A 17840-nucleotide genomic window follows, 5' to 3' on the forward strand; every position below is an offset into this window, starting at 1 on the left:
GTTCTGTTGGCTCCGAATCTCCACAGACATCTTACGACTTTTTATGAAAAAATTCTCAGAAAGAATCCGCCTTGTGCCCCTTTTTTCGTCTTTTTCATATAAAAAATTGCATTGCGAATCATTGTTGTTGCATACCTTACAAGTCTTTCCCCTTCTTTGTAGGTAATCTTACGACTTTTTATAAAAAACTCCTAGAAAGAATCCGCCTTGTGCCCCTTTTTTCGTCTCTTTTTATATAAATAATTGCATATCGAATCATTGTTGTTGCACACCCTACAAGTCTTTCCCCTTGCTTGTAGGTTTTACCGGTGTTTATGGAAGATTAAATCCATTCTCGTTTTTCCTCACTGCAGTGCTTCCTGCGGCCCACTAAAAGATGCAGTCATATTTGTTTTGCCTTTGAATAACAAATAAAAAAACATTAAACTTATTTTTTGTATGATAACATTAAATATTTACATATAAATAACATCTGTAACAATCAAGGAATTGCTTCCTGATGTACTATGGGGGATTTTTGTTCAGCTATTTATCAACTAGTTGACAAAAAAATTTAATAGAGTCCTTTTATATTAACGTAAATAAAAGCAAACAAGGAAGGCATTAGTACGGGTGTAACATTTTTTACTCTTGCAAGAATTAAAGCCGGCTAAATACTTAGGTGTTGGAAATATTAAAACATGTAGTAAAAGGGTTCAGCTTCATTGTTCGAAGAAATCGTGAATAGATTACAATCAAATTTGGTATCATATTAACTTATTTTGAAGATCATAGGCTCACTTAGTTTTATTACTATATTTTACTTTCCTTCAGCGAAAATTCTACTAAAATCATCCTCAAATGAGATACATGTGATATAAACACAACCGAAGTGGATAAATTACATACATAAGTTGATGTGAAAAAGGTCAACTAAAGGATCGGAATTCATTCTATTACGACGCCAAACCATTAATATAATTTATAATGGTATCAGAGTACATGGGGCTAAGGCAATTTTTCCCCCGATTTTATCCATTTTAGGCAGAAGGATACACTGTTGTCAGAAAAACATGCTCTCTCAATTTCATTAATATAACTAGCACATTAGTCGATATATGTGGTATAGATTCAACTGGAAGCTAAGGGAAGTATAGACCCGATTTTACCCATTTTTGACACAAGGATATATTACCATCAAGGAAACATTTTTGCCGTTTTCAATAATATATCTCACAGATTGACCAATTTTCTCGATAATAAGTTCGGAATAGGAACTAGGTACCACATATTCGTTAACTTAGGGCTTGAAACAGTTTTGATTTGAGTTGGACAATTTTAAGTCATAAGGTGGTACACCTTAAAGGCACTATAGGGGGTGAATTTTGATGTCTTTGAAGCCTTTAGTTAATGATTTATAGCGCTTTTAATAGCTTTTAACAAAACCGTTATATGGGGAGTAGGTTCTTAAAGAATTTCCCCTAGGCGACTTTGGTTGTTATCGCCTTAGTGGTTTATGAAATATGTCCATTAGTACAATAGGGCGGGGTGACGCCCATTTTTCCTAATTTTTTAGCCCGCTTACAACTGCAATCTCCTGTATTAAATTACAATTTTATATCTTAATTTAGTGCACAGTTATACCATTTTATAGGTTCTCGGATTTGGCGTGTTATGGGCGTGGAGGGCGAAAGGCGATCCGCACATCTACGAATTTGCAAAGGAACACGTGGACAAAGTTGATTAGGATATCTCAATTTTTACTCAAGTAACAGCTTACCCAGACAGACAGACGGACGGTCAGACACTCACCGGGATTTCAACACGTCTCATCATCCTGATCATTTATATCTATATAACCTTATATCTAACTGGATTATTTTCAGGCAATACAAATAACCGTTAGGTGAACAAAACTAATATACTCTGTAGCAACATGTTGCAAGAGTAAAAAATATTTGGATTTCTGAGTTTGCATCTGCACTGGCACTGTTGAAGTTTGTTGTTAACTAGCCACTAAATGTGTATGGGTAAAGTAATACAATTGTAGCAACAGAAGTTCCCATAGGGCGAAAATGAAAGTATGTTAGTTAGAAACCGCAACCGGTGCAGCAATTCAATGGAAATTGATTGTGCTACAACCATTTGCTTTAACCAAATGCGATTATCAGGCGCTGTAATATCTGGAAATATGGTCCGTGAAAAAGCAAAGCAATTGGCCATTAAGATGAAAAAGGATTTTAATCCCACCGCTGGCGGGTTATAGCGTTGGCAGAAACGTGAAGGTATTTCAGTAAAACAACTTCATGGAGAGGGAGCATCGGCAAATCTTTAAAGTTCTTCGAGCAACTACCTGATTTAATCAGAAATTACGACGCAAAAGACATATTTAGCGCTGACGAAAGTGGATTATTTTTCAAGGCATTACCTTCGTCAACATTAATTAGTTACAATGATAATTAAAAAGGATTCAATACTTCAAAAGATCGCATTACAACGCATTGGATGACATTATTGGGAAACCAAAAAATTTTAAAAAGGAAACTTTACCAGTGCTATACTTTTTACAGAAGAAAGCATGGATGACCTAAGATATATGGGCATCTGTTCTTAGTGCCTTTGACTTTTTTTTTGTTGTTTGAAGGCAAAGGGGCTGTGTGAATAGTCAGAGTACAGAAATGAAACCCTGAATATTAAAAAAATATATTTTACTTCTAAATTTTTGAATATCATATAATTTGGGAATATGCTGTTTTCACGAAATTTTAACCCTTCATATAATTTATTTGAAGGGTGGCCGACGGCTAAATCCACTGAAATTGTATTTCACAGACTCCCTTCACATACTATCTGCAACCCCAACCCCCTCGAAGTGGAGGTCATTAAGTACATAATTACCTTCATGCTTTCAAGGCATATTATGGTCAAGCAATAACACGTAAGCAGATAATTACAATTGAGCAAGGAATGATGATGGAAGATTTTTCAAAATCAATCAACTTATACACAGCAATCCACCTGAGTAAATGCGAATATTTTTAATAGAGAATGTAGGCAATTTAATTTAACTTACTTCAAATAATTTTTATCCTTTTCTTAATACCTTTAGAGTGCAAGTTTATTGAAACATTTACTGAGCATTAAATAGAAGAAGCATATGTCAGCGATGAAATGGATAGTATCAACAGCGATGAGTTTCTTAACAAAACTTTTATACCCATTTTGACGACGGCTTGTATTGCTATGGGAAACATAATTGCGAAAATACTTTCGATGGAAGATACGCCTGAGAACGGGATGGAAGTTCAAACTGTACAAGTTATGCCACCCAAAAAAGAAGTTTTTGATTTTATACATGTTCTTCGTAAAAAATTTAAGCCTCTAAACAAATTTATTCAAGAAATTGAAATATTGAGCACTATTATTTTAAATTGAACACGATGAATATTCAATCTAAAGTAACAAATTTTTTCAAGTAATACGTAAATTCTTGTAACAACACGTTATTTTAATAAAAAATGGGCAATTTTTCTTCTCCTTTATTTATATTCTCGAATGCTACAGCGACTGACATGTTGTAATCGTGCATTTTTAAAATAAATTATAAATGTTTATTCAATTAAAGTGTTTGTTCTGGCATAAAGGAAAACTTTGGTTGTATGCACCGATGATGCCGGATTTATACATATATTATATAAGCGCTCTCAGTGCTTCTAAACGGGTTTTTTCCCCGCTTATAAGCACAAAATTGCGTGCATATTTGATAGTGCTTATATCTGGCGAATACTGTATTATTAGAATTGTTGATTAAACATATATAATTACACTATAGTATTGCTGTTTTATTAAAATATATAAATTGAGGAATATACACACATAAAACCGCAAAAAATTTTAAACTTGTTTTATTGTGATAGCGCAAACACGGAGGTTTTGCTGTCTGGAAAACGTGTAAGGTATCTTTGGAGACGTAAGAACTTAATCGAAATTAAACGCTTGTCGAACCACAAGCCATTTATTTCGTTATGAACCACTCCTGCATCAAATTCACTGCAACAACGGACATAAACACAGCAACTTTTTTTTATCAATTTGAATTTCTTGAATACAACACCTGGTTCCAACTTTCTCTATTATAGCAGACTCTATTATTTGTTTTAAATTATGGATTTCTGATTCTGTCGAATCAAACATATGACGAATTTTCAAGCATGAGGTGGGAGGTTTACTAATTTTATTTGTATAACTAAAGGTCGGACTTTGCCATTTCTTAAGTAAACCATTTGGTGTATTAGAGTTTGCATTGATTAACCATGTCATAGTGCGGTATACTGTGCCATCACAAATTTTTAGTCCGAATTGTATTCTGCTATCATTTATTTCGAGAACTTTCAATGCCTCCTTCCAATATTTCAAATAACCGTTACGCTTGTTTAAAGGTATTAACTTATCACGGAGATGATTTACAATAACTTCTTGTTCTTCCGGGGCCTCACTTAATGATGCTCTATAAATGAGTTCATTTACAATATCTGTTGTAAACTGTTCAATAACAGTAGAGCGATTTAATCTTCACGCCTTTATATTACGATACAATACATATAAAGAAACCGAGAGTGTAACTATTATAGAAATGAAGAGGGGTTTTCATTGGTTAAGGAAAAGCTTACAGTTTTTCCCTCATTTATTACAACATTCCATTTAGGGTTTTCTTCTATAAGAACTTTTGCATAGAATAATTTCTGTTTCCACCCCTGCCTTCCATTATAACGGAACGGCTAAAAACTACTAAAAGCGCGATAATTAAAGCACTTAGCACGCCAGAAACATTAAATTTTATCTCTGGGATGGTATAAGTGGGCGTGGCACCACCAACTTTTAGATAATAGCTCATATCTTGGGATCAGCTTAACCGATTTCAACTAAATTCGGTACTTAACATTCTTCGCATCCTTCTATGTAATAGCGCGAAATTGGGCGGAATCGGATTAGAACCACACCTATTTCCCAGTTACCACAATTTTAATCCACCTGACTCTTTCACTTTCCACTATGCAAATCAAGCAACAATGTTTGTATCGGAGCAAAACTTTGCTTGAATAATGCGTTTAAATTATGACATCTTGTGACCAAAAAACAAGCTTTGACTTGGTTTTTTGTGCCAATGTGTGGAGTGTTGGAAAATTGTGGCTTTAATGGTAGTCGTACGACGTACCGGCCATTATCTGGCCTAGTACTTGTGACTTTCTAAAAGTCTTCACTATACTGATCTTCTGGGGTTGTAATTGAAATGGGGGGGAAGTTCTTCTAACTCCCAAAACTTTCTCCAGTCCTTAACTTGAGTTTTCATGGTGGTAACTGGTTCCGTAACTAGTCCACTTAGGATCCAACCAAAAATAGTAGTTTGTGCCAAGAGTTTTTCGAAATTTTCTCAACACCCTCGAGTATTATCTGAGATCACTACCTAATAGAATGTCTATTTGAGCGGGGGTGTTGTAGTTGGGATCTGTTAACTTGAGGTGTGAAACCCTTTCCCAATGCTTGCTATTTATATGATAGCTTGAGAACATATTTGTTAGTTAAGGTAAGGTTATAGCTTCTGCTTGAAATCTTCTATCCGCTTGGGGGAAATCAGGGTAATGGGACAGATTTTATTAGAGTTTTGAACTAGTCTTCCGCCTATTCCTGTAAATTCAAATTTGGCTTGTTTTGTTGTAGCCTATTTTGTGCCTTAGACGCTATGAAAGATCGATGTGATCCTTTGTTTATTAAGGCCCTTAGCTTAAACAGTTCTTCTCGGTGTTCTATGTTGTGGGGAGTAATACCCAATTTTGTATTTCGCTGTGAGGCGTTTGAGATTTTTGTGCCTTTGAGCAACATGGTGTCTCTTGGCAGTTTTTAAGATTTCGTTTTTCGGGACGCTTTTGCAATTAAAACCGTGCCTGGGAAATTTGATAAAATGAAGCACTGAATGGTATCTTTTGTTACAAGAGATGCAATTGAATTTACTTTTGCATTCTTTATGAGTATGCGTATTTTTTTTTGTGTGTTTGGAGGGGGAATCTTCCAAGATATAGTAATTTTTTAGGGCAAAAACATGAACCATTCGAGTTGTCCGCTAAGGGTTCACCTCATTCGGAACAACGCGCCTAGGTACTAAACCCTTAACTCTATCATCAGTGCTTGTATATGGCCCACGGAACTACCGTCAGGCATTACATCGTGAGGCCAAGCGTAGCCATCCGGCTCATCAGTCACGCCTTTCAGGCCTATCTCTCGTTCATCCCTATACTTTCGCTCCGTTGGCACTCTTTCGTTCTTAGTTCTTGCAGAAACTATCGCAGACCACACCCTTACTCTATCCCACATCAGTTTCGACTTAATCATGTGACTCAAACGGTTATCTGGCGTCACTCGCTCCGCTATTAGCTTCTCTCAATTTGCTCTCTCATTTCCATACTTCGGGCAGGAGAAGAAGATGTGCTGCACGCTTTCTCCGCTACTGTCAAAGAAGGAACAATTTGCTCTGTCATCATGGCCGTATTTGTAAGATATTCTCTGAAACAACCGTGCCCCGTCAAAAACTGCGTCAGGTAGAAATCCGTTTCTGTATGTTTCCTTTCTACCCATGCTTGCACGCTTCCAATAAGCCTGTGATTTCATCTTCCCTTCGTTGCTATGTCCCATTGTTTGTGCCATTCAGTGATGCTTATTTGCCTTTCATCTTTCCGCTCTGCAACCGTTAGTCGCCTTCCTAAACCTTTGGATCTATCGTAAACTCTTTTGATTTAAATGGCCATTATGTCCGGTGGTATGATACCCGCTGCCTCGTGTGATACTGTGCGTAATGCGCAGGTGACTGTAATGGCACCGAACCGAATTACGGATTTAGCTTTCTTGTTATAGGATTTATTCCTTGGCCAATAGCGCACGCCTATTCTGACTTGGTCACCGATGTTGGCCATTATCCTCGCTAGTGCCGCCGCTACAAGTGTCGCTTTTTTACAGACTTTGTCAATGTGCGCCTTATAATTAAGTCTAGTGTCAATAAGTTACCTCATGATACTTCAATGAACGCTTAGTCGTGATGCTATCGCCGCTGATAGTAAGTGTGATGCCTTCCAGCTTCTTCCGTTTGTAATCAGTACTGCTTCAGTTTTTTTGTCCAACAAGCTGGAGGTTTGTTGTAGTAAGCCAATCTTTGATTTTTGATGCCGTCTGATTACATAGGCTCGGGATTTGATCCAGTCTTTTGCTACCACTGTTACCGTAATGTCATCCACGTATCCGATGATCTGCACTTCCTTCGGTAGTGGAAGGCACAGCCCACCGTCGTAGAGTACATTCCACAACAGTGAGTCGAGCACCGAACCCTGTGGTATTCCACCCGAAACCGTATATTTTTTCGGTCCATCATCGGTATCGTACAGCAACTTTCGATCTGACAAGTAGCTGGCTACAATTTTCACTAGGTAAGCCTTACGTTCCAGGGCGCTTATTATACGAGGCCAATAAGCCGAGTTAAATGCATTTTGTACATCCAATGTTACCACTGCGCAGTACTCCTTTGGGCCATACATTTATCTGTTTTCTTCAATTGCCTTGCCAGCGATATCATTGACCTTTTTTTATTGCGTCAACGGTAGACTTCCGCTTCCGAAATCCGTATTGATTTTGAGAGACTCTGGTACTCTTTTCCTAAGTGCGATTCTAATCGTACACAGATAATCCCCTCTATTATCTTGCCAAGCGTATCCAGCATGCACAGAGGTCGATAAGAGCTGGGCTCGCCGGTTATTTTATTGGGCTTCTATAACAAGAAAAATCGCTGACTTTTCCAAATTTTTCAAGAAAACACCTTTCCTAAGACATTGTGTAAACAATTCTGTGAATGGCTTCGCATTATGATTGATGGAAAACTTTAAGATCTTATTGGGAATGCCGTCCAGGCCTGGCGCTTTAGCATTACCAAATCTCTGTGCCGTCGTTGACTGTTATTACATCCATTTCAACATGTCCCTCTTCTTGAGCCTGTAGTTTCTCTTGTGACTGTGCTGGGTTTCCACGACGGTTTTTAATAGCTTAGGGCAGGTCGTCGTTTGCCCTAGGGATATTCGATATACATCGATGCATCGAACCGATCCGATGTTTTGAAAAACGGTTAATTCAGTGGATGTATCGATATATTTTCTTAAAACATCGAATAAATTGTAACCAGATAAATATTGTTGTTCCTATTTATTACTGCTTTCTTCTTTTTAATCTCTTATACTTTAGAAGTTATAAAATCAAACTATCTTTTTTGTTGGTGGCGCTAGTTGGCTGCTGTCGGCCGTTGAGACAGAATCTCAGAATTGACATTGACAACACTGAATACGCGTGAGAGAAAAAATAGTGTTTGTTTGCTTTGTCTCTGGTCTGTTGTGGTCTCGATGATCTCTGAATAAAACTTTAAATTACATTTTTTTCGTGGTGTCATGAAATTCGTGAATTTGCCAGTGTGTTATACCATAAAACAAATAAGATTGGAGTTGGATATCATATACTCATTATGGCTTTTTCTTTATATTATCGATACGGCAGGTAAGTAAAGTAATAAAGTAGGGTTAGGATAACTCATTTATTCTCACGTGAAAGGGAGTGACAGTTAATAATTCTTAATTGACTGATTGACAGAATAAATAGATACTTTGTTATTTGTAAGACAATTTTTGACAGATTTTATATATATTTTATTGCATAAATTTCAGCGAAAACATACGTCAAATTGTACAAATTTGATAATAAGTTAACAAACAATTTGGCTGAAATCAATAAATTAAATGTTTACATAAAAATATCATCTATTCAAATGTAATTATTTTTTGACATTCTGTGTATAAAAGTAACTTGTCAGTCTTGATACTGTTAATTGTTAGAACTCTTATATTTTTTTAGATAGCGATGATTAGTGATGTGATATAATATTATCGATTGATGAATTTATTGACTTCATTTATTTTAATTAATTAACTATTTTTAGGTTCAAGACACAAAGCGATGGCACCTTCCAAGAAGAGTGGCGTGTGAGAGTTTAACGTTAAAATTTAAGGAGACAGTAACTCTGCGAAATGTAGGCTTTGTCAAAAGGTAATCAAATCTTGTGGCATCCCGCTTTTCGGGATTTTAATAATGAAAGTTCGAAAAAATCCAATATTAATACAATAAATAAAAATAAAAGCTCTTCTGATGGAATGGAATTGACTAAAGAAGCCGATAAAATACCTAACTCTTCAAAAGACAATGAATACGTTTCTTTTCCTCCAGCGCCAAAACGTTAAAAGTCTATCATGTCAAGTTTTTAAGAAATTTATGCGTTTTCGGCAAGTGGTGATAAAACATTAAAAATAAATAATGCCTTAAAGGCTTTCGTAATTTGATGTAAGTTATTGTGCCGCATTATAAAATTCCTAGTAAGACGACGTTGACTCGATGCGTTGATGATAGATACGCAGCATTTTCAACAGTTTTCAAAGAAAAATTGTCAACTACTGAAAACCTTACTCTAACTACTGATATGTGGTCTGAAACAATGAGCATGAGAAGATTTTTAGGAATAACAGCACACTAGGGTGTCGGTAATGAACTAATTTCAATTACTCTTGAAGTGTACCAGTCAGATGAACGTATGAATTTCAGAACACATTGCTGAAATGCTGCTAAAACCTGTACTGAATGGGGTTTTGACATAGATTAAATTTCGGCCGTAGTGACAGACAACGCAGCCAATATTGTAAAGGTTGTTGAAACAAAAAACATATTCCATGTTTTGCCCACACTTTCAATTTAGTGGCACAAAATTGTATGCAACTTGATACGAAACTTGATAACCAAAGTCAAAGATGGTTTAAACAAAGCAATATAGCCAGTAACGAATTACGTAAATTATCCCAGAAAGAAACTAAATTGATTCAAGAGGTCCCGACCAGATGAAATAGTACATATTATATGATCGAAATATTTTTAGAGCTTCGCATCATCGTTAATGACATAATCATTCGTCACAAAAATGCACCACCAATGCTTACTGCATTAAAACTGTCAAGTCTTTCTTCGGTTTTACAAGTTCTGCGACCGGTCGAAGCTGCAACCAAAGAAGTGTCAGGTGATAAGTATTGTACTAGCAGCAAGGTAATACCACTTATCCATTGCCTTCTATTAAAAACTAGACCTTTTAAACTCGAAGAATCTCTTGCCAAAGATAGCTTGCAGTCGCTGATTCTTAAAAATATTGACAAAAGAATGAATGTTTTAGAAAAAGTGTCTCCTCTTGCTATAGCCACGGTATTAGATCCAAGGTTCAAAAAAATGCATTTTACGGACCTAATTACTTGCTCTTCAGCTGTGGCAAAAGTCTAAACATGTATGACAACTACAAAACACAATGAGACAGTGGAATCTGATTCTTCAGATCATTCTGACAAACCAGAAGATCATTTTTCTTTGTGAGATGATCTTCACAAATTAGTCCACATGTGCTGGAAAACGGCGAAGTGTGACGATGATATATATATAGATATATAATATATAAAAAACATCGATGTAATTTCTAAGTGGACACCTCTAGTTTGCCATTTGCCGCCTTTAATTTTGACATTACTATCTTGTAAACATCGCCCCACGGATTTTCGTCGATTTTCCACAAAGTTCTTTGAAGCCACATGCTTTACTCTTTTTTATTGTTTTTAAGGGCATTGCTCTTCCTTTTGTAGCATTCGCGTAGTTCCGTATGCTCCGTTGATCTCCGATTCCTTTGGCAGCTCCTCCTTGCTTTATGGCATTAACATCTTAGGGTATTTATTTCATTACTCCACCAGTATACGGGTTTTATGTAGGCTCCACTTTTCCTTCTGCATATAGAAGTCTTACCAGCATCTCCGCCTGTCGATCTGCGTCTTCCGCAGAACTCATGTTGCCATCTAGCAACAGCTTAATTAGTTCTTCGTCTAAGGCTTCGGCCTTTCACCCTCACGTTTGTAACCATTTTGCGAGCGTTCTCCTTCGATTTTGGGTGGTTGGGTGCCCGGTCACTGTGAGTGAAGAGGTCACACACCTGCCAGCTTGCTGTCCGCATCAGGGTTCATTGTGGTAGTTAGCGCTTCTCTCACCAGTTCAGCCAATATTTTTTAAATATCATTTTGAGATACGCTTGGTGGGATATAGCAACTGTAAAAGTTGACCCCACAGATTTTTGCTCGAGTGTAGAAGGATTTCCCTAACAGCGGCTTATCTTGGAAAGCTTTTCCTCCACATGCCCATAAGGCAGCTTTGTTCGTGCAATTGGAGATCCATGTTCCATCGCTTATGTTTTTGTCCTGTTCATTGAGTAAGGCAACATCGACTTTCTGTTCGTATACAGTCCGTTTAAGGAACTCTTGTGCAGCTTTGCAGTGGTACAGGGGGCATTTCTTACTACCTTTGGTGGTCAGTGTTTTCCCTTTCCTTACTCTTACTCACGCTACACGACGGTTTTTTGTCGCATGACTTTGAAAAATAGTTTCTCCACACTTGACACAACTCTGGCTTCTATCGTCGTAGTTATTGCATTCAGTCCCGATATTGGAGACACCTGAAGCACCTCCTCAAGTTTTAATTCGCTCTTATTCTGCACACTACCCAGCATATTTTAGTTTTATGTGCGTCCAGAAGCGTCCTTGCCTCCAGCGCGGGTAGGCTTATGACCGCAGTTTGATATCCTCGGTATGACGCCCTGATGTTCCTAATCGGGTTTGTGTGTAACTGGTTCATCTCTATTATTTGACTGCGTATAACGTCGGCTATGTCCTGTTTGCTAGTGATTTCGTTCAGATCTCGTATTTCTACCACTGTTTCATGGATTAGTGCTTTTATCTGCGCTTGGTTTCCTAGCACTTTCCCTATTTCATCTTGAAATCTCCCGTGGTCTTCATTTGAGCCTCCTTTAACTCAAGCAAGAATTGTCCTTTGGCCGCCTTTCTAATTTTTACACATTTTCCCCAGTCTCTGCAGTGTGTCATTTTTCCTAACCGTCCTTAAAATGTAGCTGTAGGACATATCACCGGTTCTCTCAATGATTATGGAACCGGGCGAGGTGGCGGTTTGTGCGGCGCATGTGACAAGTAATTTGTACATACTTGTGCATAATTTGCATGACGTATGCCTTTTCTATTCGGATGTGTACGATTGTGTTTTGTAAAAATTTCTGTTTGATTAGTTTAAATAGTTTTTGCTTCTAGCCTGGGGTCTATTGAAGCTTTTTTTTTTTTAATTAGTTTTTTGTATACCCTCTCTGTGATTTCGTATTGGGTAATTAGAAAGTCTTTCATTTGTTGCCACGTTGGGCACTTTTTCGTGATGAGAGCGATTGCTTCCACAAAAGTAAAGATTTTTCTGGTAAAGCTGCATATATTTATCAGTATTGGGTGCCAGCTGTCTGTGAGAATATTTTGTCTCGATAGAACCTACAAGTAATTAGAAACAGTGGATTGCAGTTTTATAAATTCTTCACTTGTTACCTTTTGAATCTAAAGCAAGTTCATTAGTATCGTTACTTGGTTATCGACCAATATTCGTTAATTTTCATATCTAGATTTAAGAGCTCCCCAACTTAAAATTATCGTCGTTTAGTGCGAACTCTTTTACTATTACGCCTGCTTGACCTTTAGTTTTGTATCGGAGGTGAAACAATTTTTGCGCTCTTGATAATTTGTAATGGTTGATGTAAACGGCTGTAAACATATCCCGGAAGGACGGCCATTCTTCATATTCTCTATAAAATGTTTCTGTGTCACATGCGGGCACCTCGAGGTGGATGCCGGAACTTGCCGCCGGATGTGGAGTAGGTGCAATAGCTTTTATATTTTTTTATATTTGGCGAAAGCCGAGGTTTTAAAATATTTTGGTATATCTGATGACTCAGTTTCTACTATGGCGTCATGAGGCGAGTTCAAAAAGTGTTAAGATTTTGCTTTTTTATTTCTAATAACGATTCAGAGTTGTCTTGGATCGGTGAAGATAAAAATCGAGTGCAGTGTCGTATTAAACTGTCTCTCTCAGAAGTGAATTTGGGGGCGGTTAAATCTTTGCCTTTTATTTGCTTTGTAGCAACCTGTCTTGAGCGTGTATCTTCTGAAGGTGTTTTTTGATTTTTATCCACATTCATCATTTTTGTAGTATGTTAAAAATTGTCGGATGTGACATTGTGTGACAAGCGGTAGGAAGGGTCAAAAGCTTTGTGACATCATATTTCAAAATTTATGATGTCCAAACGCAAAATTTATAGGTAAACAAAAAAATATTAAACATTGACAAACGCGATCATTATTTTTTATTACTTAAGTACATTGACCATGAAACTATGTCTCATGCAGTATTCAACTTTTAGAACGGTGTTGTAATGCGAGTAACCCACTAAATTTTACGAGAGTTCTCAGTAGTAAAGATTTGGGTAGGTTTTAGTTGTTGGCAAGTGCTTGCTCATTTTTTTATCTGCCTGTGCTTAGGTTGTTTGCAAGACAAGAGAACGTGTATCATAGAGTAGGTTCATGGTGTGCCGATTGTCAAAATGGTCCGCTTGACGGAGGGTTACTGACCAACTTAAGAGGATTTTACCACAAAGGTTATAAGCGGGTTTCACCAGAGTTTTACCTCTGCGGAGCGCAAAATAACAGAATTCAGCATTTTGAGTGTTAAATGAGAAATGTAGTGCTAATAAACAATAAATCTCCGAGCATCATCCCATCTGAAACAAGTTCCATATGATAGTTACTTTCCTAGTGTCGAGAAATTCTCTGTTAAATGAATGATGACGATGCTTTATGGATGGAAGAAAACGATGTTGATACGAAGGATGTTCCTGACTTCCATATTCAGAACGAAAATGAAGTGCCTGATTTACCAGTAATAAATAATATAAAGGAATGGGTCTAAAGTCCATGGACACAATATGATTAAGTTTTATATTTTTGAATAGTATAAGTAAGTGTCTATTATTTTCTAACTAGTCATTTGTTGTCTCTATACTTTGAATATAACTAAATGTTGATTTTATTAAAGATTATTCAATAAATATAAGATATCCATAAAATTGGAAAATGTGTGACGTCACGTCAGGGGGGAGGGGTTTTTCACAATGTGACAACTTGTGACAAGAATGGGGGGAGGGGTTAAAAGGGCTGAAATTCGTGTGACGTAATTTATAGATGGCCCCTAATATGAATTTTCTGGCTTGACAAACTATTATTATGTGATATTTGTATATACGTTATTGTTATTGGCGGTTATTTATTATTTCTGCATTAGCGGAACTTTTTTGCAGTTTCTTTAATTCGGCTTATATTCTTTAATTATGCTCTTTTGAAACCTTTTAATTAGTTTGATGCTAATTTGCACCAAAAACACTGACCACTTTCACTTCCACTTGCTCCCGAATCAAAAGAATAAATATAACTATGTATATAAAGTGTTTCAAATCCGCAAATTTAATATCTTAAACAAAATCGATTTACAGAATTAAAAACCTTTGAAATTATAAAATGGTTTCAAAACGGTGTAGGTCTCCGGGGTGGCGCAGAAAAGGACTCGGCTGATGCACTTGCGACGGCGATCGATCGAAAAAAGGGCCCGTATGCAGTCGTCGATCCCTTTTGTTGGCTGGGTAGAGTGGTGAGGTTGTGAGTGTGGTGTGTGTTGGTATCCCTCGGTGAGTTGTGTGAAGTTGCATGTATTGATGTGTGGTATTTTCGGGAGTGAATGATAATGTTGTGGTGTGTTGGAATGTATCTGTATGTATATGTATGTGTTGCTTGTGAAGTGGTGTGTGGTGCTTGTATAGGGATAGGAAGGCTTATAGGTCATTTAGAGTATTGTGCACTCCTGAGTATTGTGTGCCGCTGTCAAGCAATTGAGACAAGGCCCATGAGCCTGGGTAATTTGCTGGCGTTGCATCGGTTGCATGCCCCTAAAAATGTTGCAGTGTTCTAGTCGGTGTGGGCGGCAGCAAATGATGCACCAGACGCGCAGCGGTTCCATGTTTGGTGTTGGTGATGGTCGCGCGCCACTTCTAGGAGCGCTGGAGTAACCCCAGGTTGCGGCACATTGATAGCTGACCGAATAGCAGGCGTTGGCATAGGTGCATCTGCGTCCATAGTTATCTGTGTAGAAAAGATTATTGGGCTTTATAAAGTTGTAAGATATAAGTTGAAATAGGCATTCTACAACTCTTGGTAGCATGAAGGGGTCGTCCTATTGATCGACTTTTTAGTTTATATACTTATATATACGCTTTGTTGTCGAGTTTAGGAGTTATTGTCTTTTCGTTTTTTTTTGTCGATTTATTGAAGCGGTTATGAATTACGTTTTCGGGATTATTATCGGTTTATCGTTTATCACTTGCTTTATCGTTTATCGCGGTCTGGTTAACGTTCCGCTTTGGGTACGGAGATCAACTACTCTTATATGACCGTCGGAGCCGTAATGTAGCTTTTCTATGCGACCAAGCCGCCATTCGGTAAGGGGTAGACAATCATCATGAATAATGACACAATATCCAAGCTTTGGCGCTTGTTCAGTAGTCTTCCAACGTTATCTTTTATGGAGATCCTTTATGCACTCTTCTTTCCATCGGCGGCTGAAATCGTGATGTAGTATTTTAATTCTTTCCCATCGATTTAATAAGGATAGCGACTCCACGCCTGGCTCATATATGGCCAGAATGGGTGGAGAGCCCGTGAACTGAGAACGGCTTCAAATCGAATTAATAATGTAGTGAATTCTTCGTAATTGAATTTGTAATTTCTAGCTACTTTTTTTAAGTGGGATTTGAAGCTTTTAACAGCTGATTCCCATAAACCACCCATATGAGGAGCGCTTGGGGGATAAACTGCCAATTAATGCCTTGGGGTGCGTACTTTTGTACAATCTCAGGTGAGACTTGTTTGATAAAGTCCACAAATTGTTTTTCGGCGACTCTTTGAGCGCCGATAAATGTTTTACCATTATCACTCATTATCTTCGATGGAAAACCGCGTCGTCCGACGAAGCGAGCAAATGCCACAAGGAAAGCCTCCTTTGTCAGATTAGTACAAAGCTCAAAGTGTACTGCTTTTGTCGTCGGTAAAACAGAAAATAAACAGCCACATAGCCTTTCATCAGAGTGGGACACCTTAACATGGACGCCTTTATATGAAAAGGCCCAGCAAAATCGACACCTGTGATGGAGAAAGGCGGAGCCAAGTTGCAGCGTTCCGGGGAATATGCTGTCATAATCTTTGTTCGCATCTTTTGCTTATGAGTCGTGCAGATTTTGCACAAGAAAATGCACTTCTTTATCTGGGGCTTAAGTCGGGTAATGTAAAATTCCTGGCGGACCATATGTTGCATGAGACGATGTTCGGCATGAAGCATTAATATGTGGATATAACTGATGAGCATTGTGGCAAGTCGAGACTTCTCTGGTACAATTATGGGATGGCGCTCGTTATACGTTAGGCTTGAATTGGCGAGCCGACCATTCACACGAAGAATACCTTTCGTTTCGAGGAATGGGTTTAGAACTAGGAGTGGACTTCTCTTATCAATAGGTTTTGATTCTCTCAATAGTGATATATCGCGGCTGAAGTAGCGCGCTTGAGTATATACGACAAGAGCGACCTTTGCCTGTTGTAAGGTTAGCTGCGTCACTGTATCGCATTGGGAGTTTGCTGATCCATTGACTTTAGTTTTGAAATGCTCTATAAATTTGAACATGTAAGCAACTACTCTGAGGGCTCGGGGGAATAATTAAAATCGTTCGAGGATGTCGGTATCATCCACTGTTGCGTGAAAAGAGTAGATTTTTCGACTTTCTAGTGTAATTTTATTGCGCATGGGCGATTGTGGCCAAAATTCAGAGGGTGGTGGTGGCAAGATGCAGGGCTTTGCATCCTCTTGTACCTAGATCAGCAGGATTGTCAGCACTGGCTACATGTCGCCAAGTGGCTGATCCTACTAGGTCAATATACGTCTTCCGTTCATGTGGTGGTTTTTCTAACCATGCTAATACAATTTAGAATCGGACCACAGATATAATTTGTATCTTGCCATGTTTAAATGCATTTGCATCATGGATACTAATTTGGAAAGTAGGAGCGCGCCACAGAGTTCAAGTCCTGGTAAACTTATTGTTTTTAGAGGAGCTACTTTTGCTTTTGCCACTAGTAAGTGGCTTGTGGTCCCACCATCACTTTGTGTGCGAACATATATAGTGGCGCAATATGCTTTTTCAGAGGCCTCACAGAAGCCGTGTAGTTCGACTTTGTGTTCCGGGGCATAATTTACCAATCGAGGGATTTGTATCTGTGAGATATCATTAAGATCGCTCGCAAACGGGGACCACTTTTCTAAACGAAGTGGTTTTACTTGTTTATCCCCGTCGGTTCCATCTAACCACAATTCTTGTAGTAGGATTTTGGCTTGTATCATAATTGGCAAAAGCCATCCTGCGGGGTCGAAAAGTTTTGCCACAGATAATAAAATTTGGCGTTTTGTTATGACGGATAAGGCTGATATTGACTCTGTAGTATATGAGAACTGGTCAGATATCGTATTCCAAGAGTTTTTGTTGTACTTTCCTTTTCGAATATAACTAATTTTCTTATATTCGAAAAGGAAAGTACAACAAAAACTCTTGGAATACGATATCTGACCAGTTTTCAAACCAGTTCAACAAATTTTCTTTTGGTATAATTTTACTATCCTTGGGTGATTATTATTAATATAAAATAAAGATTCGTATGCTTGCGGAAGACTGTGACTTCCAGACTGGATATCGTTTACATACGTTTAAGTTTTTAACACTTCGGTTG

At 37.8% G+C, this 17840-nt stretch overlaps 1 protein-coding gene and 1 long non-coding RNA gene across 2 annotated transcripts; one reads left to right on the top strand and one right to left on the bottom strand.

Annotated features, from left to right (window-relative positions):
* Positions 1-3482: 3482 nt before the first annotated feature.
* On the bottom strand, positions 3483-7559 carry LOC106624671 (inner nuclear membrane protein Man1-like). Its single transcript, XM_070107955.1, is given in 3 exon segments — positions 3483-4064; positions 4066-4549; positions 7150-7559. Coding segments are annotated over 3 exon segments (1074 nt in total). The 3' UTR covers positions 3483-3884.
* Positions 7560-9200: 1641 nt separating this feature from the next.
* On the top strand, positions 9201-12271 carry LOC106624673 (uncharacterized). Its single transcript, XR_001331048.3, has 2 exons — positions 9201-9596; positions 9658-12271. It is a non-coding gene; the product is annotated as an uncharacterized lncRNA (long non-coding RNA).
* Positions 12272-17840: the final 5569 nt, after the last annotated feature.

This window comes from Bactrocera oleae, chromosome 4, assembly GCF_042242935.1.
Source record: "Bactrocera oleae isolate idBacOlea1 chromosome 4, idBacOlea1, whole genome shotgun sequence".
Taxonomy (NCBI): Eukaryota; Metazoa; Arthropoda; class Insecta; order Diptera; family Tephritidae; genus Bactrocera; species Bactrocera oleae.